The sequence below is a fragment of the Callospermophilus lateralis genome, chromosome 2 (assembly GCF_048772815.1).
Source record: "Callospermophilus lateralis isolate mCalLat2 chromosome 2, mCalLat2.hap1, whole genome shotgun sequence".
Classification (NCBI taxonomy): domain Eukaryota; kingdom Metazoa; phylum Chordata; class Mammalia; order Rodentia; family Sciuridae; genus Callospermophilus; species Callospermophilus lateralis.
In genome coordinates, this window is record NC_135306.1 from 118725572 (window position 1) to 118746447 (window position 20876).

Consider the following 20876-nt stretch of genomic DNA (forward strand, 5'->3'; position numbering starts at 1 on the left):
CAGCCACTGGCAATCTTGAAATGAATCCTATGTAGATGAGGGGGTGCTGCTATACAACTACAGGCCCATTCCTACAGGCCAAAGGATTCCTGTAAAGGGTGTTAAAAGGAAAATTTGTTAGACCAAATTCAGTAGTTTCTTTGAGCAGAACAAAAAGAAATTGTAATTTGGGCAGCTCTCAGAGCCAGAGAAGTTCTCAGAATTCCAATCAACAATGTGATCAGTCAGCCTTCACATGAAAACAGCTCAAGACATACAAAATAACTTAATTGGCTCTATAGCCTAGTCAATCAGTCAATTAGTTACAGCTTAACTTGTTCACTGTGTATAGCCTCATCAGGTAACTGACTACAGGGTCTTCTGCAACCAGCTAAACCTTCTTATGGTTAAACTCTGTATTGGTCTGTTGGGCCCAATGCAGAAGCTCAATCCTAAAACATGGCTTCCTTCGGAATTTTACATGGTCAACAGTCAACCTTGGAATGAGGACTCTCCAACAACCTGGCCAAAACTGTCTTAGAATTGTGCTTCACTCTGATTCTTTCTACCTACTCCCTCTTCCTTCTCCTTCATATTTCACAAATATTTCCTCCCAATAAATCTCCAACTCACACAATCCCATCTTGACATCTGCTTCTCAGTGGACACAACACTGGACTACGCTGATGGGCTCCTACCTGGTCTTTTGGGCTACAAATCCTTTACCGCTTGGATATATCCTGCCCAACTGCTTCCAGATGAAAAATCTATGAGCATGGCCTCCATATAAATTTCCTCTTGTTGCTATACAGATTATCATACTATGTCTTAAAGCAACAAAAATTTGCTACCTTACAGTTCTGGAGGTCAGAGGTCCAAATGGGTTTCACTTAGCTGAATTCGAGGTATTGGTAGAGTTACATTCTATCTGGTGACTTTAGGCAAGAGTTCATCTCCTTACTTTTTCCAGCATTTTCCTTAGCTATGTATGGCCCCTTTGTTTTCCATTTCATTTATTTGAGACAGGATATATATATATATTGCCCAGGCTGGCCTGAAATTCCTGGCCTCAAGCAATCTTCCTCCCTCAGCCTTGGCAGTGGCTGGGACTATGAGCAGGCCCAGCAGTCCCTGCCTCCCAATTGAAAGACAACAACAGACTGGAGTCAAGACTTTCTGACATCACATGACTCTGAATCTTCTGCCTCCCTCTTCCTCTTGCACAGGTAAGGATACATTAGGCTCACCTGAATACGTACCCTAAAGTTTTCTGATTAGCAATCTTCATTGCCCCTTACCATCTAATATAATCACAGGTTCTAGGGATTAGGAGGAGGCATTATTCTGCCTACCACAGTCTCCACAGTCCTTCATAATCCACCTCCAACCCTCTTTCTCAACCCCATTTGAAGCCAGTTCAGAAACACATGCAACATCCCAAGGAATATTTCCTCCCTCAAGAAAAACCGTGTGTTTTCATATCACCTTGTGTTTCCTCATGCTGGTCCCTCCTCCCAGAGGGTCCTTGCCAATAACTTCCATCTTCCAGTTAATTTAACTCATTAAAGAAGAAGCTCCATCCTAAGCCATCACAAATCACTGGAGAGCCTGTGCACAGCAGAGGCATATGGGAAGGCTTAGGTACAGAGGATGAAATCCAGCCCACATTCAGCTCTTTAAGCCAGGCCTACAGCTGCAAGCATCAGGAAGAAGGTAGCTTGCCCAGGGAAATGTTCTTTCCTAACTCATCTGGCCAGAGGAATGATGTATAGAATAACTTTTACCTAAATCTTTCTTCCTCTAATTACACCATTTTCTAACTGCACAGCCCTGAGTTACATATTTCCTATTTGCTATTATAATATTTTATACATATTTACTATTATTGTTAACATTCATCAAAATTTATCAGTCCCCCCACCCACTGCCCTGCACAGTTCCCTAAGGACCCAGACATGCATTTTTTCCATGAATATTTACGTAAGCTTCAATAAGCATCTGTCAAATTGTTTTAAAATGTTTCTGAATCAAATTGTTCAGTATATCTTCAGCAAGACTACTGAGTACTAGCTGTATACCATGGCTCTGTAATAAGTTTTACACACAAATGCTACCACCTGAAGAGCAAAATAATAAGGGTCTGTTCCTTGGTTACCTGGAGAATAGCAAATCTACTATTCAAATGATTGTGTTACACTATTGCTAGTCCTGGCAAATGATTTCACAATGCATTTATTTCTTGACCAAATCTTAAGAAAATGTTTCTAAAATTAAAAAAAAAAAATGGAACAATGCTAAAATGCTGAGGGAGATTAAAAATCTGCTCCTTCAACTCAGTAAAAAGACTGGGATTTAAACATCCATTTAACAAATGCAACACAATAAAGTATAGTGGTTTGGAACTTCAGTGTCAGAAATTACCTAGGGTAGTAGTCATTTACTATCTATTAGTCTTGCCATAACTTAAGGTTTCCTCAACTGTATAATGCAAAGAATTTCTTAGGGTGGTGGTTGTAAGGATACATCAAGTCAACATGCATAAAATTTGAAAAATGTTGGTAATTATTTTTAAAACAAGTGATCAAAAAGAATGAACCAATGCTGCTAACTACCCCAAAGACAAGGGGGAAAAGGTTTGGTATTACACATCAAGCAATATCAAACACTGACTAAGCTTCTTCTCTAGGACAAGCACTGTGCTACCAGTCTCTGAAGAGAGCAAAGATGAGCAGAAACAGTCATCAACTTTTAATGGTTTTGTTTCTATAATGGCATTAAAATGAAACATTCTCCATAGAAACTGTATTTCAAATTTTGAATTTTGATCTTCTCCCAATAAAATACTCTCAGAATGCTGGGCAGCAGTAGCAAGCCACAGCTGCCAGTTAGCCCCAAGATATAAAGAAGGTAAGCAGTGGACAATCCATAATGTGCCGTATTGCTAAGCCATGACATTCAATAGGTTAGGCTTATTAAACATATTTTGGGGGCTGGGGATGTGGCTCAAGCGGCAGCGCGCTCGCCTGGCATGCGTGCGGCCCGGGTTCGATCCTCAGCACCACATACCAACAAAGATGTTGTGTCTGCCAAATACTAAAAAATAAATATTAAAATTCTCTCTCTCTCCCCCTCTCTCTCTCTAAAAAAAAAAAAAAAAAAAAAAAAAAACATATTTTGGACATGATATTTTCAACTTACAATTGGCTTATGAAGATATTGCCCCATTGTAGTAAGTCAAGGAACATTGTGCTTATCAATGGTCTCTGACCTAATCAGAGTTTACAAAGAAGTTAAAGAAGCCAATCCATCACAACCCAGTGATTAATGCTGTAATAATGTAACAAAATGCTACACACAGATGCACACCTGGGGAGGTCATGAAACAAAATTTAAGCTAAATCTTGAAGGCCAAGTGCTAGGGTGGAGGGATGGGTATGCTTAAGGCAAGCAATGGAAACCTCAAATACCAGGACAAGAAGCATCAAGGAACATGGTCAATTCATAAAACTGCAAGTTGTTCCTTCACGTATACCCACTATGTACCACTTGGTTTATGTATGTCATCTCATTTGAGCCTTACAACCCTCTCAATAGTTAATAATCTGTTCACTTAATAAGGAAATTGCAACTTGAGATGTTGAGAACTTGAACTGACTGAGATTTAAACTAGCTTTACCTAACCACAAATAACATGCTTTCACCTACTAGAATATGTCAACATATTAAGGTATTGGACAATTTTCCTGAAAGCAACTGTAAGCCTGTGAGCCAAGGAAGGATTATATTTGAATGTATGGTTATTCTCCTATGGTACCCGCTGGGATAAGCAGGTATACACATTTACCTTATAACAATTCCAGCACATATGCATTTATCTGTTTTACAGATGAGGAACTAAGGCTTTTAGAAACCTCAAAAAGACAGTAGTTTGGGGCTGGGGTTGTGGCTCAGTGATACAGGGCTTGCCTCACACACGTGAGGCAATGGGTTCGATCCTCAGCATCACATAAAAATAAAATAAAGGTATTGTGTCCATCTACAACTAAAAATTTTTTTTAATTTAAAAAAAAAGGACAATTTAAGTGATTTATTTTCTTCATATGCTTTGTTGTTGTTGTTGTTTAAGACAAAGTATTTCTGAGTTCACCAGGCTGGACTCAAATTTGTGATCCTCGTGTCTCAGCCTCCCAAGTCACTGGATTACAGATGAAAGCTACTATGCCAGGATTTATTGCATTATTAAAAAAGAAAGACTCCTATTTTGTGATGCTGTTACTGATAAAGAACTATGATTTTTAAAAAAGAGAGAGAGAGAGAGAGAGAGAGAAATGATTAGATTTTCCTCTTGGAAAGAAACTTTTTAGCAGCACTATAGAAGATACATTCAAGGACTATAAAACACAAAAGCCAAATCCCATTAGCCATCTTTTTCAATAATCAAAGTTACACAAAAAACAATACCCATTTGTTCAGTATTTCTATGGCAGCTTTTGTGTTACTACTCAGTTCTGCCCTTCTGACCTACATAGCTGGAAACATTTACTATAATTTACACAGAAAGACTGTCAACTCCTGTTGTAAGCAACAGCTACTATGGTAATCCAGGCAACAGATGATGCAGCCTGAATTAGGGCTTTGCAGTAGAAATGGAAAAGCATTCAAGAAACAAGCAGTGAAAGATCACCAGTGTAACTGGCAGAACAGAAGGTAAGAGAAAAGTACCATTGATCACTCCTCCATTTCTAGCTCAGTGGTCTGTTTACATGGTAGAACTAAGATGTACTAGGATAGAAAATGATTCCCAAACATGTCCATGCCCTAAGCCCTACCTAAAACCTGTAAATGTTACATTTTATGGCAAAAAGAACTTTACAAATGTAATTAAATATCTAAAAATGAGATTATCCTGAACTATATGAGTGGGCCAAAAGTATAATAGAAAGTGTCCTTATTAAAAAAAAAAAAAAGAAGAAGAAAGGAAGGAAGGAAGGAAGAAAGAAAGAAAGAAGGAAGGAAGGAAGGAAGGAAGGAAGGAAGGAAGGAAGGAAGGAAAGAGGTAGATCTGACACAGAACAGAAGAAGGCAATGTATTCATGGAGGCAGAGACTGGAGTTATGCAGCCACAAGCCAAGGAACCATAGCAGCAGCCACAGAAGCTAGAAGAGACCGTAGAGCCTCTAGAGGAAGCACAGCCCTGCTGATACCCTGATTTTGGCCAAGTGAAACTGATTTCTGGCCTCCAGAAACATGAAAGAATAAATTTCCTTTGGTTTAAGTCACCAAGTTTATAATAAATTCTTACAATAGCAATAGAAAACTAATACACAGGGCTATGAATTTATGAGTGAATGCTAAGGTATGACAGAAAAGATAATGGCTACTGGCATTTAAGGTGTCCTATGATACAATTAAGTAAAGACATCCAGCACAATCAGAAATAAGGATGTGAACTCAGAAGTGCTCTAGACAGAAATGAGTCAAGCTAGGGCTAAAGCTATACTCGCTAAGCAATTCTAGTCACAGTCCAAAACAAATTCCAAAAGTAACTTACTTTATAATGGCTTATTGAAGTATTGTGTATACAACAGTAGCAATAATAATTTAATAGCTGATATATTAATATTTCTATATGGCAGGCATTGTGCAGAATGCTTTTTATGCATTTTCTTACTCTCCACAACTTATAAGGTAATATTATGATGCCTTTAAAGACAAGAAAAGGGAAACTCAAAGTCACATATGGGTGAGCAAGAGCCTGGGTCAAATCATCAGCTTAACTCCAAAACCCAAGGAAATAAACTCTAAGCTCTACTTAACCTTACTATTGATCTCAGGCTCATTTAAAGGAAGGCTATACCAGCATGACAAATAATGACTTTAAAATCAGGAATGTTCTGCCTGTTAAATCCCTGGTAACACTAAAATAGGGGCAGTCACTGACAGAGTAGGGTGGGAGAAGGCCAACAGATTTATGAGGACTCAAGGGTAAGGAGGAGAACAACTGTCATTCCTAAAGAGCCTGAGGAAGGAAAAGAGGTCAGCAGGTCAAAGGACTGAGTATCCCAGGGATACTTATCTGGGAACATCAGGGACAATGTAGGGATGACAGGTAGCAGAAACAGACCAACAGTCCAAATTTTCTACACCAATTCTTGAGTGGGAATGCGAAGCAGATGAACATGAGATGGGCACAGGAGAGAGGATGGATGATATTGAGGGGTGTGATCTGGTTTAATGGTTAAAAGCAAAGGCTTCGAAACAGAAAGAGATCTAGGTTCCAATTCCACATCATCTGTCGGTGTGTGAGCTTGGAATAAATTTCTTAATCTGAGTCTCGATTTTCTTCACCTGTATGATGGGAATATTAAGAACCATACTTGAGATCCAGTCAAAGAATTCATGTACAACACATGATGGAGAGTACTTAAAAAGGTCTGTGTTGTTGCTTCCGTTGTCATCAGTTTTATTACTACGAATATTACTGTAACTATCACAGCATTAGTCTCCCTAACCTTAAGTACCACAGCATTTCTAGCATTTTTTCAAGAACAGAGTGATGAGCAGAAGCGTGAGAGTCCAAGGTTGTGGCACCCAGCAGACCACCGACGAGGCCTCAAGAGGACCCCCGACACTTCCTACTCCACTTCCTTCTCCAGCCTAGTGGACTAACGGTACAATCCCCAGGCCGGGGCCCGAGTGACAGACCCGCCGCCTCCCCTCCAGCCCATCGCCGCAGTGACACGCGGGCTGCGGGCTGGCCCCATGCGGGTCAGGGGCCAGCTCGTGCCGCCCCGGACACCGGCCTCACCTTCTCATAGTTCTGTATAAGGCGGCTGATGCCTTCACGTTCGACCTGCCACTCGGGCTTCTTCAGCTGCTTCCTCAACTGCTTCTTTTGGTTCTGCCTATGGCTGTGTTTTTTCTTCCAGCGATTGAAGCTCCGCACCGGGTCGGATCGGGTTCCCTGACTCAGAGAGTCAGCAGTTTTGCCCATCGTGGCGGCGGCTACAGCCTGGACAGAGCTCAAACACGAGATCCCTAAAGACCAGGTGGAGGTGCGGCAGAGTTCACAGAACCAGCATGGGGAAGACGCACCTAGGCGCATGCGCGAATCCGTAAGCCCGACCCCGAGCTTTTGGAGCCGGAGCAGGAGCCAATGACCGCCTGGGAGAAGCGGGCGATGATTGGTGGTTCGGCTTCCGCAGGGTGGAGCCATCCTCAGGAAACCCGGTTGGAAGGGTCTGAGGAAAAAGGCGGGTTTAGCGTTCCCCAGTCGCACGCTGGCTCTTTAAAAAGACGCATGCGCGATGATTTGTGTCGCTCCGGTGATTTCACATTACTTTTTTTTTTTTTTTTTTGCTAATTAACATTTAAGGGCTGTCTGGCGTTTGCTCAGTGTTCAGCTTTGCCAAGCGGGTACACACATACAATCTGTGGATTATAATCGTTTTCGTTGTTTTGCACATTTCGATCCAGGGATCCGAAATATTTCAATAGCTAGCCAATGACTTCTGATTTCCGTCTACTGCAGTGCACCTCCGTAGGAATAAAAATGTATATTTTATAGTCATAACCCCTTTGGGTTTTCCCTTTCCTCACACCCTTCAGACTCCAGCTGCGGCACCGTCGGAACTGAACGTCTAATTGAATTTGCCTGAAAATGCTAATTTTAAAACTAAATGATAACCAAAAGTAAAGAATTAATAGAGAAAGTATTTGCAATTTGGCCATTTAAGTGAGTTGATTTTCTATGAATTGGGGGTTTGGACACATTTACCTAGAGCCTCCAGAGATGCACACTGGATGGTATGGGACAGCTCAGTTGAGGCAATGGGACTTGGAAAATTGGGTTCAAAGTTCACATGCAGACTATTTGAACCCTCAGATTTCCCATGTATCCAGATAACTACTCCCAACCCTATGCCCATCTCCCGAGGAGATAAGGGGGAAGGGAGGACCGGCAGTGAACTGGAAAACCTCCACACTGCCATGCACCAGATGTGGGTCATATTTTTCACTGAGGTTTCTCTCAGGTGAGGTGCACTGTACACTTACTCTTTTGTTTTTATTTTATTAACCTGTCTTATGTTACTAGGGTCTGTCCCAACTATGAACTTATAAGGATTGGGGAAAATTTTCTATTTTCTTCCTTAGAATAAGTATGTTTTTCAACTAAAATGGTTTATAATATAGAATGTCCACAACAGAAAAGTCATGGAGTTGGCACTGAGAAAATACATTTAAACAGGTATTTTCGAGTATATCCTTTGATTAGCACCATAGACTTTATCTAGACAATTTATCTTTTAAAATATTGATAACTTACAAGAAAGCATTGTTTACTCTGATTATTAGTGGCAGTGTGGCCTCAACTTAACTTACATTATGTATTTTATAAAGATTTCAAAATTCAGTAAAATTTTTAATATTTCAATGAACTAAAATTTGGTTGTACAGTTCTATGATGATATAAATTTTCAATAGGTTGAAAAAAGATTTTTGATCAGGACCACTATCCATACCTCTAATCCCAGCCACTTGAGGGGCTGAGGCAGGAGGATGGTAGGTTTGAACAACTTAACAAACTTAGCCTCAGCAACTTAGCAAAACTCTGTGTCAAAATAAAAAGTACTGGGGATGTAGCTCAGTGGTAAAGTGCCCTGGGTTCAATCATCAGTACCAAAAAAAAAAAAAAGATTTTTGCTATATTTTTCATCATTACTTTTAAAAAATAAACAAAGGTTATGAGATGCTCCATAATTGCTTTTCAGAAATCCTCTGTCCAAATCAATTACATTTTTTATGTACATAAATTGGGGCATTGTCATATCTCTGGCCTTCAAAGTACTTATTAATAATACTTACATTATTATAGTTGTCCTTAGAATCAAATTTAAGTTTTACAGATATCTATGAACAAGAAGGTACTTCAATTCTTTTGAGGGAACATCGTTTTGATTTGCCATAACATGTGTGTGTGTGTGTGTGTGTGTGTGTGTGTAGGGCTGGGGATTGAACCCACAGCCTTGTGCATGCAAGGCAAGCACTCTACCAACTGAGCTGTATCCCCAGCCCTGCCATAATACCTTTACTTCCAAACTCTAGCATTTCAAATTTTAGTCATGTTACACTATTTTTCTTTCTGTCACAACTTGTGTACAGCTTTCAAAAACATGAAACCTTTTTGGCATTTACTTTTTTGTTTGGTTTGCTTTGCTTCATTTATTGCTGTACAAGATTGAACCCAGGTGCAGTCTACCACTGAGCTACATCCCCAGCACTTTTTATTTTGAGACAGGGTCTGGCCAGATTGCCAAGACTGACCTGGAAATGGTGATCTTCCTGTCTCAGGTTCCCCAGTTGCTAGGATTAAGGAATTCTGACCATCTTGGCATTTATTTTTAATTTAATCTTAGTGAATCTTCTGCACTTTCACTTTTGTAGTGAAGCAATTAAACCAAGATGGTGGTCACGTGCTTTGAGATGTCGAAAGGGCAGGAGCACATTATCCCAAATCAAGAGATCATTTCCCCTCTCACATTTTGAATTCTATTTTGTGTTTACAAGTAGTCTATTAAACAATGTAGACCAAATCATTCCATTATTATATCATCTGCTGAGCAATATCTATGTTGACACATAGAAATATCTCAGTCCCCTCTTATCTAGGTTTCATTTCTGTGGTTTTAATTACTCACAGTCAGCTGCCAACCAAAATTATTAATATTTGTCTTGACTCTTAGAAGAAAGAGAAACCTCATTCATATAAATTTATTTCAATATATTGTTATAATTTTTCTGTTTTATTAGTAGTTTTGTTGCCAATTTTGTACTGTGCCTAATCTATATATTAACTTTATCATAGATATACATTATAGGATAAAGCATAGTATATATACAGTTTGGTAAAATCCATGGTTTTAGGCATTCACTGAGGGTCTTAGAAAGCACCCCCTGTGCATAAAAGAAAACTTCTGTGTTGGGTTTTAATCATCCAAATATACAACAATTATTGTAAACTGTTCTGAGATCTATAGAGGTTTTAATTAAAATAATTGAGGAATATTTGGCATTCTCACCTTATTCAAATGATCAAATGATTTCACTCAATATCACATCTTAGCTACTTGGTTTTGTTTTTTTATCTTCTAAATATATCTTTATTCCACAGCACCAGTAGTGATACATAAATAGATAAATAGCTTTTCAAATCAGATTCCAATTTTGAATACTCAACACTTTGCTGATATACTTTACAATTTCTAAGAATATGTCATAAATGCCAGTCATCACACCTGTTTTCATTCTTCTGTTGATTTCATTCAGCCCCAGAGAGTTTTTAATGAGAGAGAGAGAGAGAGAGAGAGAGAGGAGAGAGAGGAAAGAGAGAGGAGAGAGGGAGGGAGGGAGGGAGGGAGGGAGGGAGGGGGAGAGAGAGAGAGAGAGAGAGAGAGAGGAGAGAGAGGAGAGAGAGAGGAGAGAGGGAGGGAGGGAGGGAGGGAGACAGAGGGAGGGAGGGAGGGGGAGGGAGGGAGAGAGGGAGGGAGAGAGAGAGGAGAGAGAGGAGAGAGGGAGGGAGGGAGGGAGGGAGGGAGAGAGAGAGGAGAGAGAGGAGAGAGGGAGGGAGGGAGGGAGAGAGAGAGAGAGAGGGAGGGAGGGAGGGAAGGAGAGAGAGAGAGAGAGAGAGAGGGAGGGAGGGAGGGAGAGAGAGAGAGAGAGAGAGAGAGACTCCTTAGGGCTGGGGTTGTGGCTCAGTGGTAGGGCACTTGCCTGACATGTGTGAGGTCCTGGGTTCAACCCTCGGCACCGCATATAAATAAATAAATAAATAAAATGAAAGATCTATTTACAACTAAAAAATATTAAAAATAAAAAAGAATCCTTCTAGGTATAACAAAGTAACTAGAATCTAGTATTTTTTTACTATTTGAATTTGTGTAAAAGAAGAAAAGTTTCTTCTTTATTTTATTCATTTATTTATATGTGGTGCTGAGAATCAAACCTAGTGCCTCACACATGCTAGGCAAAAAATTTTCTGTGCTGCTTTTTGAAAAATTTTAAATTTCTTGCATGTAGTACATAGTTTCTACAGGAATGATCCATCATTTGATATTCATGTTACTTGGCAATGTTTCTGAATTGAGAGAAAGTAAGACAAGTACATACTCAATTTTTCTTTCAATTTTTCTTTCAGTTCATTTGTTATGGTTGATATGGAGGTAAAAAGTAAATTCTCATCCTGCTCTTAGTTGTATGCTCTGCTAAAACTAGTATCTTTCTCCTTTTTTTCCAAAGTTCCCTTATTTGCTTTGAAAAATATATTCAGTTAATTCCTTCTAGTGTTATTTCATTTCTCCATGATTTCTGTTTTTTTAATTCTATTATTTTTTAGATTTTTTTTCTTATGGCTAGTAAGAAATTATATAATAGCTTGGTATTTTATCTCACATTTTGTATTTAAAACGATACATACAAACTAAGCTGTTAAATTTCAACAACAATTATTCACTGTGAACCAATGTGAACATATTTTATTAGATGATTTGAGTTTACTTAAATTAATTGATATCACTGAAGTTGGCCTCAGTTCTCTCACAGTTATTTATATAAAATTTTATATAATAAATGATGTGTTCTTTTTCTATGTTGTCTGTTTTGGTGATTTTTATCTTTTTAATATGATTTTTTGAATTTTTAAAATATTTTTTAGATGTTGATGAACCTTTATTTTATTCATTTATTTATATGTTGTGCTGAGAATCGAATCCAGTGCCTCACACATGCTAGGCAAGCACTCTGCCACTGAGCCACAACCTCAGCCCGAATTTTTTAATTTTTTGATTTTGAACACTGTGTTCAGAAGTATATATAAACTGGGCATGGTAACTTGTGACTTTAATCCCAGCAGTTCCATGCCCAACAGTTTGGGAGACTGAAGCAAGAGGATCACAGGTTCAAAGCCAGCCTCAGCCATTTAGTGAGACCCTAGGCAATTTAATGAGACCCTGTCTTAAAATAAAAAATAAAAGGGGTCTGGGGTTGTGGGTCAGAGGTGGAGCACTCACCTGGCACACATGAGGCACTGGGTTCAATCCTCAGCACCACATAAAGTAAAAAACAAAAGAAAGAAAGAAAAAGACATTGTGTCTACCTATAACAAAAAACTTTTTTAAAAAAAATAAAAGGGGCTGAGGATGTGGCTCAGTAGTTAAGCGTCCCGGATTCAATTCCCAGTACCCAAAGAGAGAGAGGAGGTGGAGAGTTATGTATATAATATATATAATAATAACTTTTTTTTTTTTTGGTACTGGGGATTGAACTCAGGGGCACTCAACCACTGTGCCACATCCCCAGCTCTATTTTGTATTTTATTCAGAGACAGAGACTTACTGAGTTGCTTAGCACCCCACTTTTGCATCACCATCCTCCTGCCTAAGCCTCCTGAGCCACTGGGATTACAGGCGTGCACCACCACACCTGGCTTATATAATAATATCTTTATACAATGTCCTTAGACTTCTTTTTCCTTGACTTTCCCATTGACTCCCACTTATTGTCTATATGGAAATTAATGAATTTATTCTATTTTCCTTTTACTTCTCTTCCCATTATTTAAAGTTGAGTTACATCTGCATTGTCAGACCATATGACATTTTGTAATCTATTCTCTCATGTGTATCCCTCTTTGTTTAGATTTGAATCTAAAATTACATTTAATTAATTCTCCTCCTTTATCTTTCTTCCAGTTTCTCAAATCAATTTATCTTTTAATTAGAAGGAATTTATGAGTACAATATTTCCTGAGTTGCTGAATGCTTCCAAATGTTTTTCAGTAGATTCACTTCTTAAAAGACAGCTTAACTCTTTGATTCTTACCTTTTTTTCCTTGAGTTTCTCTAAAGGGTTGCTCCACTTTTGTCTTGAATAGTATTTTAATACCAAAATATCTGATTCCAACCTTATTTTCTTTCTTTTGTAATAATATTGTTTTGAACAGAGAATCAAAATATTTTTTTCCTTTTTAAAGAATAAATTTAATAATTTTACTAAATTATGTTTTAGCATTGTTTGCAGATCCATTTTCCCTGGCATACAGTGGATCTCTCCAAATACCAATCCTTTGTTTTTCTGTTTTCTACATTGTAACTGCCTCTCTACATTATCACTGAAGGTAGAAAAAATGTTTAATTTTGACTGACTCCTCTAAGAGTCAGTCAAAATTAAACATTGACCTAAAAAGGCTAGAAAGTAAACCCATCCAAGTCTTCTTGTTATACAAAAACAAACAAAAGAAAAAAATTTAAAAAAACAGCAAATAACTTTTTTTTGGAGGGCAGGGCATACTAGGGATTAAACCCAGGGGTACTTGACCACTAAACCACATCCCCAGCCCCTATTTTATTTTTTATTTTGAGACAATGTCTCACTAATTGCTAAGGGCTTTGCTAAATTGTGGAGGTTGGCTTTGAACGGGCAATCCTCCTGTCTCAGCCTCCTGACCACTGGGATTACAGACCTGCGCCACTGTGCCAACACAAGTAATTTTTAAATAAATAATTCAACTCTATATTTGATGCTTCAATAGGAAATTAATCAAATATGATAAAGCATATGTTTATTCAAATAATGAAATCCTCCTCTGTTTCTTTATGCCTTGTTGGTATAATCAGTCTGAAGTCATTCTTGGTACCTCTGTGGAATTTTAAAAGTTGCAGCCTAGTTAGTTCCATCTTCTTTTACTCATGCCCTCTAAATCTTGGCAGGCCCAACATGTAGCTGCTTTGATTCTAGAGTGCAATTGCTCTGACATTCTCAACAATAAAAGCATATTTACTTAATGTTTTGTACACATAAACTAGAAGACCAGGAGTTTCAAGCCTGCTACAACTGTGGTGTTGCTAACCACCAGGAGTCATGAATCAATTTCTTGTGTACATGCAGGGCTTTTTCTCATTCATTTATTTAATTTTTATTCTTTCATTCATTTGTTTTTGCTGGGCATACTAAGTCTCAAGAATACAAAAATGAAGGAGAAAGTGTCCTTGCCTGAAAGAGTATGCAATCTAGTGTCTTCTCAGTTAGTTGAATGAAAATTACATAAAAAGCTTTTTTCTGTCCCCCACATTTTTATTGTTGTACATAATGATGGGATTTGTTGTTACATATTTGTACATACACACAATACACAATATAACAATAGTATTTGGCCAATATCACTCTCCAGCCCTTTCCCACTTCCTCCCACCTCCCAGCCCTTGGTCCCTTTTCTCTACTGATCTCCCTTTGATTTTTATGAGATCTTCCCCCATATTTCTTTTCCCTCTCCCATCTAGTTTCTGCATATGAGAAAAAAACCTGCAACCCTTAATCTATAGAAAGCTTTTCAAAAATAGTATTTCCTGAGTTTTACCTCCAAATAGTCTGATTCTTCAGGTATTAATGCAGTCAGTCAACTAATCTACAGATTGCCTTTCAGGGACCTAATAGCTTATAATTAATCATAATAATTGAAGCTTATTGTAATTAATTATATAATTTGGGTCAGTGAAAGTTTAATGACAATGAAATTAAACCACTAAAAAAACTCTGAAATCTTAACATGCAAAAAGAAAATAGTAACAAATAGTTGCCATATGCTCTTGATTCACATTGAAGCCTAACAAAATCATTTCTACTTACCAATGCTATCAATAAAAATTATTGCCAGACGTGGTAACGCATGCCTGCAATCCCAGTAACTCAGGAAATTGAGGGAGGAAGTTCAAAGCCAAACTCAGCAACTTCGTGAGGCCCTAAGTAACTTAGTGAGGCCCTGTCTCTAAGTAAAATACAGGGGCTGGGAAGGTGGCTTAGTGGTAGAGCGCTTGCCTAGCATGTGTGAGGCACTGGGTTCAATTCTCAGCAACACATATCAATAAATAAGATAAAAGTCCATTGACAACTAAAAAATATTTTAAATAAATAGGGTTAAGTGCCCCTGGATTCAATCCTGGTGCGAAAGAAAGGAAGAAGGGAAGGAAGAGAGAAGTAATTTATTGTGTCTCTAAAACATAAGGATTCTGATAGTAAGGGCTACTTGTAAAAAATATGTGAAAACTCATGCCATAATCATTTGTTTGAGATAAATTAAACTTCTATCACTATTTTCATTTAGTGAGAAATTGGAACTTCCTGATAGTTTTAGTCCATTATTGGCCAGCAGGTGGCAACCTAGGATAAAGTACTATCTTTCCCTTGGGGTTAGGTGGAATTTGGCCTGGGTTTTTAGAGCCAGTGAGTTATTTGGCTTATTGTTAAATTTACCTGTCGTATAACATTGAGACTTTCAAATATGCTTAAAAAAATTCTCTGGAATATTTTTTCAATCATTTTTTCCACATTTCTTTTAAACCTCATGGAACCTTCCAGGTGATAAAAGTGAAGCTAAGAAAGATTAAATGATATACACAGGGTCACTGACCTGATAAATGATATCTATCCCAGTTTGTAATACTTCAAAACATGTAATTTTGGTCTATTTCATCACTAAAAGCCTTCCATCTGCTCTGTTCTAGGAAGAATTTAGATCTTCATAAACAGCAATTTATCTTCTACTAAAGTTAATAATTATTTCTAATGTGAGACTGAATTTGGTTGTTTGAGATGAACTTTGACTCTCTTTGTCCACTACTTAAATGGTCATTTTGATGAATTGCTAGAGACTGAACTATTGTGAGATTGGGAACCCATCTCAACAAGTTCTCAAGATGAACGTCTGAAAAAGATCCCCTATGGGTCTGGCAGTGGGGAGGGTAATTATTGTAAAATAAGTGCAGAGCTTTCTTTATAACAAAGACCTATTTTCTAGTGGAAACACCTTTACAAAAGCTTTGTGCCAGTCATAAGGGAAGAGAATTCCTCTCACATCAGTTCCTCCTGCTCTTCCTATCTCACCTAAGGTAGAGGGAAACTATATAAGAAAAAAATATTTGTGAAGGTCACAGGCCAGAGACATAGGCCCAATAAAAGACGGACATTAAATTGGAAGATTATGAACTATTCCACACACCCACACCTTACCACTCACTCCAGCAAGTTTCCAGAATTATAGTAGTAGATAATAACTGCAAAAGCTGCAAGATGCAGACTAACTTTAAGGAGGAGAATTTAGGAAAGCCTAAAATGAGAAGAGGAGTCAGTACTAAAAGCACTAAGGAATTTGAAGTTTCTGACCCCTATAGCTACAACAAACATTAAATAAAGCTCATCTTCCAGCCAGATTAACGCAAATCTGCACACACCTCAGCCCCTATTACCCAATTTAACACAACCAGCTTTCAACACAAAATTACAAGACATGTTTGAAAAGGCAAACAAGCATCAAAACCAGACTCCAATGTGAAGAAGGTATTAGGATTATCAGGGAATTTGAAATAACTATGACAACTATGTCAGGGGGGTTAATGGGGCAAGTAGACAACATGAAAGAACAGGTGAGTAGTATAAGCAGAAAAAATGGAAAATTTGAGAAAAATCAGAAGGAAATGCTAGGAAAAAATATTTATGTATTTCTGTTTTTTTCTTTTTTTATTTAATATTTTGTGATACTGGGGATTGAAACCAGGGACACTTTATCACCAAACTATACCCTAGTCCTTTTTTATTGATTTTTTTTTTTTTTTTTTTTTTTTTTTTAGTTTTTGAGACAGTGTCTAAGTTGCCTAGGGTCTTGCTAAGTTGCTGAGAGTGGTCTAGAATTTGCGATCCTCCTGCCTCAGCCTCAGTGGGATTACAGGCATGTGCCATGTGCCCAGTTAGAAAAAAAATTTGAAATGCTATAACAGAAATAAAGAATGCCTTTGTTGGACTCACCAGTACCACAGTACAGCCAAAGAAAAGAACTTGAAGAACAATAAAAACCTCCCAAGATGGATCAGTATAGGAAAGGGACCAAGGAGTGGGGTTGGGGGTGGGGTTGCTGGGGAGAAATATTAGACAAATTGCATTGTTATATTGTATATTGTGTGCATGTGAGAATGTGTAAAAAAAATCCCATCTGTATGTACAACTATAATGCACCAATTTTAAAATGTGGGAAAAAAATAAAAGTTTTCCCGGAAAACAAACAAATTTTAAAAACAAACCTGAATAGAGGGAGAAGTGAATAGAGAAAAAACATTAAAACCAGAAAAGAGAATCCAGAAATAGTTGGACAGTTTTAAAAGACATAAATACACTTAATTGGAATACTAGAATGAGAAAGAATTAATAAAAAGAAATATTTGAAGTAATCAAGGTTGTAAACTTTCCAAAATGAAAGACAGATGTCAAATTACAAGTCCAGGAAGCCCAGAGAACATCAAGCAGAATAAATATGAAAAACTAACTAATCCAACAACTTATGGAAACCCTGTCTCAAAATAAAATAATAGAAGGGTTGGGGATGTGGCTCAGTGGCAAAGTAATCCATGGTTCAATCTCCATTGCAAAAAAAAGCTTAACATTATTTAGCATTAAGAAATTTCATATTAAAACAATGAGATACCATACTACACATCTATTAGAATGGACAAATCTAGAACACTGACAATGCCAAATGTTGGCAAGGATAGGCTGCAACAGGAAACTTCATTCATTGCAGGTATGATTGCAAAATGGTACAGGCATTTTATTTATTTATTTTTAAAAAATTTTTTTAATATTTATTTTTTAGTTATCGGCGAACACAACATCTTTGTTTGTATGTGGTGCTGAGGATCGAACCCAGGCCGCACATATGCCAGGCAAGCGTGCTACCACTTGAGCCACATCCCCAGCCTGGTACAGGCATTTTAGAACACAGCTTCTTATAAAATTATAGACTCTTACCATATTACCCAGTATTCACAGTCATTGCTTTCACCCAACTGATTTGAAAACTTACATATACACAAACAGGTGCACACATATGTTCATGGTAGTCTTTTTCTTGTGAAAAAACTAGAAGTAATCAAGATATCTTTCAACAGTTGAATGAATATACAAACTGCGGTCCATCCGAAAAATAGAAAATTATCCAACAATAAGAAGAAATGAACTGTCAGGCTACAACAAAACATGGATAAATCTTAAGTGCATATTGCTCAGTGAAAGAAGTCAATCTGAAATAGCTACATACAGTATGATTCCACTTATTTTACATTGTGGAAAAGGCAAAAATATAGAAATAGTAAATAGACCAGTAGTGTAGGATACAGGTGATTGAGGAGATGATCAGGTAAAGAACAGGGACTGGGGGTGTGGCTCAGTGGCAGTGCTTGCCTATCCTGCATAAGGCCCTAGGCTGGATCCCCAGCACAGATTTTTCAGTTTGATAAACCATTCCATAAGCTACAGTAATGGTAAATACATGCTGTTAACATTTATCAAAACCCATAGAACATTACAGCACAAGAGTAAACATCAAAATATACAAAATTTTAAAAAATCATTTAGAAGGTAGAAGGATCCCAGATGGAATATAGAATGTGACAAAAGAATCCAAATGTATTACAATTGTGTGAATAAGCTCAGTGAAGAGGGTAGGAGGGTAGGAGGCAAATTGTGTGAATAAGCTCAGTGAAGAGGGTAGGTGACAAAAGAATCCAAATGTATTACAATTGTGTGAATAAGCTCAGTGAAGAGGGTAGGAGGCAAAGGTGCTGACCTTAGGCAACTTTGAAAACTTGTGATTCTGTGTAGTAACTGCAAAAGAAACCGAACAATGAAACGTAAGATGGTGACCATGAGCCAGAAACGCTTTCTTTAGAAATACAAATATAAATAATTATAGATAATTGTCAATGAAATATATAGGCCCCGAGGGAAGAAGAACCTAACTAGGTCAAAGGGTCTTTTCAAATTTAGAAAGCAAGGGATGAAATTATTTAAGGATGAAAAAACTCACAGAAATGTAACCTTCCCAGGGTCACTTAAACTGATGAAGCCTTTCCTATGAACTTTTTCTGTGCAAATACAAACCATTTGTGGTTGAAATCAAGGTAACTTGTCCTACTAGAAAGCCAGGGACTGCCAAACCTGATAGTAAACGGCAGAGCTGGTGTGGAAACCTCCTGGCCTTTCTAGTTCCAAAACTCACTATATTAACCCCTACACTCTGCCTCACAATAAGCTACCTCACAAGGTTCTCGTTAAAACCCTCTGTTGATTTTATATGTTGCTTTTGTGTCTGGTAATTTTGCTAAATACAACCATTTTTTTTTTGTTTGTTTGTTTGTTGTACCGGAGATTGAACCCAGGAGTGTGCTACCACTGAGCTACATCCCCTGGCTTTTTATTTTTTAAGACACGATCTGACTAAGTTGCTGAGGGTCTTGCTAAGTTGTGGAGGCTGGCCTTAAACTTGTGATCCTCCTGCTTCCCAAGTAACTGTCTCCCTGATTCTGTACACTGGGCTCTGGCCTCATTTTCTTCTATCTAAATCTGAGCTGAGACCTTAAACACACTGAACATGCTTCTTCCACAAGCTCACACATCTGTTCTAAATGTTTATAGATTATCTTGAAAGCATTTATATTCCAATGTCAATATTTTTTTTATCCTTTATAATTCCATGTCTTTTATTTTTCCTTTATGTTTGCCTTCCTGCCCTTCTTTAATTCCTGGTTTCCTTATCACAGCTAAAATCTCCAGGACAATTTAGAATAGGAATGAGATAGAAGACATTCTTGTTAAGATTAATGTTAACTAATTATAATAAAAGGTTACAACTAGGATAAACAGATTTTTTTTTAATATTACACAGGAAACTGACCCGCAATACACTCTTTCCATTAAGAATATTTATGTTTATTAACAATTGATTCATTAATAAACTTCTGGAGAAAAATCCTTGGGAAATTAGGATAATGTAATACATCAGACATCATTGTGGAACTTCCTGGAACATGTTGAAGATTAAAAACACAGTTACATTAACAACAGATTAAGTGACTCAGTGAATGTAAATTGATAATTATTTTATATCCTCACATTTTGGATACTATTTTATCAAGTGAAAAACATAAATACCCTTTATACCTTTATTAATTGTGAAAATATTGGGAGTAATGTCTATTTAGAATAGTAAATGAAGAGAAAGAATCCCACAGGTAATTCAGACAGAGGCATTAGTCGAAAGGAAGGAAGGAAGGAAGGAAGGAAGGAAGGAAGGAAGGAAGGAAGGAAGGAAGGAAGGGAGGGAAAAAAGAAAGAAAGAAAATACATTGAAAGCATTTCTTACTTGGGATATCAATATGGATGTGTGGTGCTCCTGCCAGAATCATTTAGCAGGCAAGGATTTCTTCAGCACAAATATAGATCATTCGCAGCAGAAACAAACTGACTGACTTACCTTTGGAAGCCAGCATCTCCAGTTTTGATCTGAAAGCACAAAATGGTTTCAAAATTCTATCACCAATGACACCTCAGAGTGGAATACAAAGTCTTCAGCAATAGCAGAAGATGTGGTCACTTCTGTATTTGAAATTCTATTTGTCCTTTATGTTATGTTCAAATTCTATCTTAAATTTCATAAAGTTGGGCTGGGGATGTGGCTCAAGCGGTAGCGCGCTTGCCTGGCATGCGTGCGGCCCGGGTTCGATCCTCAGCACCACATACAAAGAAAGATGTTGTGTCCGCCAAAAACTAAAAATAAATAAATATTTTAAAAAATTTTCATAAAGTTTACAAACTCTCTCATCAAGAAAACAATTTTCCCCAAAGGAAGAAATGATTTCTGGAGGTATTTGGTTTTTTAACTATGCATGTATTTACCGCAGAGATTAGAACACAGCTATGCATATTTTACTATGAAGAAAGTATGCAGTGTATGCCTATAAATACTCATGGGGGTTTTCTAAGCATCTAGCTCATGATACTTAAAATTTTGGTGGTTATGG

At 37.6% G+C, this 20876-nt stretch overlaps 1 protein-coding gene across 1 annotated transcript in view; it reads right to left on the reverse strand.

The window, feature by feature from the left end:
* Ddx10 (DEAD-box helicase 10) overlaps window positions 1-7064 on the reverse strand; it is a 271314-nt gene extending 264250 nt beyond the window's left edge. Inside the window, exon 1 of the mRNA XM_076843793.2 lies at window positions 6788-7064. Within this exon, the coding sequence (XP_076699908.2) occupies window positions 6788-6973 (186 nt within the window). The 5' untranslated portion in view covers window positions 6974-7064. The remainder of the gene's footprint in view (window positions 1-6787) is intronic.
* Window positions 7065-20876: the final 13812 nt, after the last annotated feature.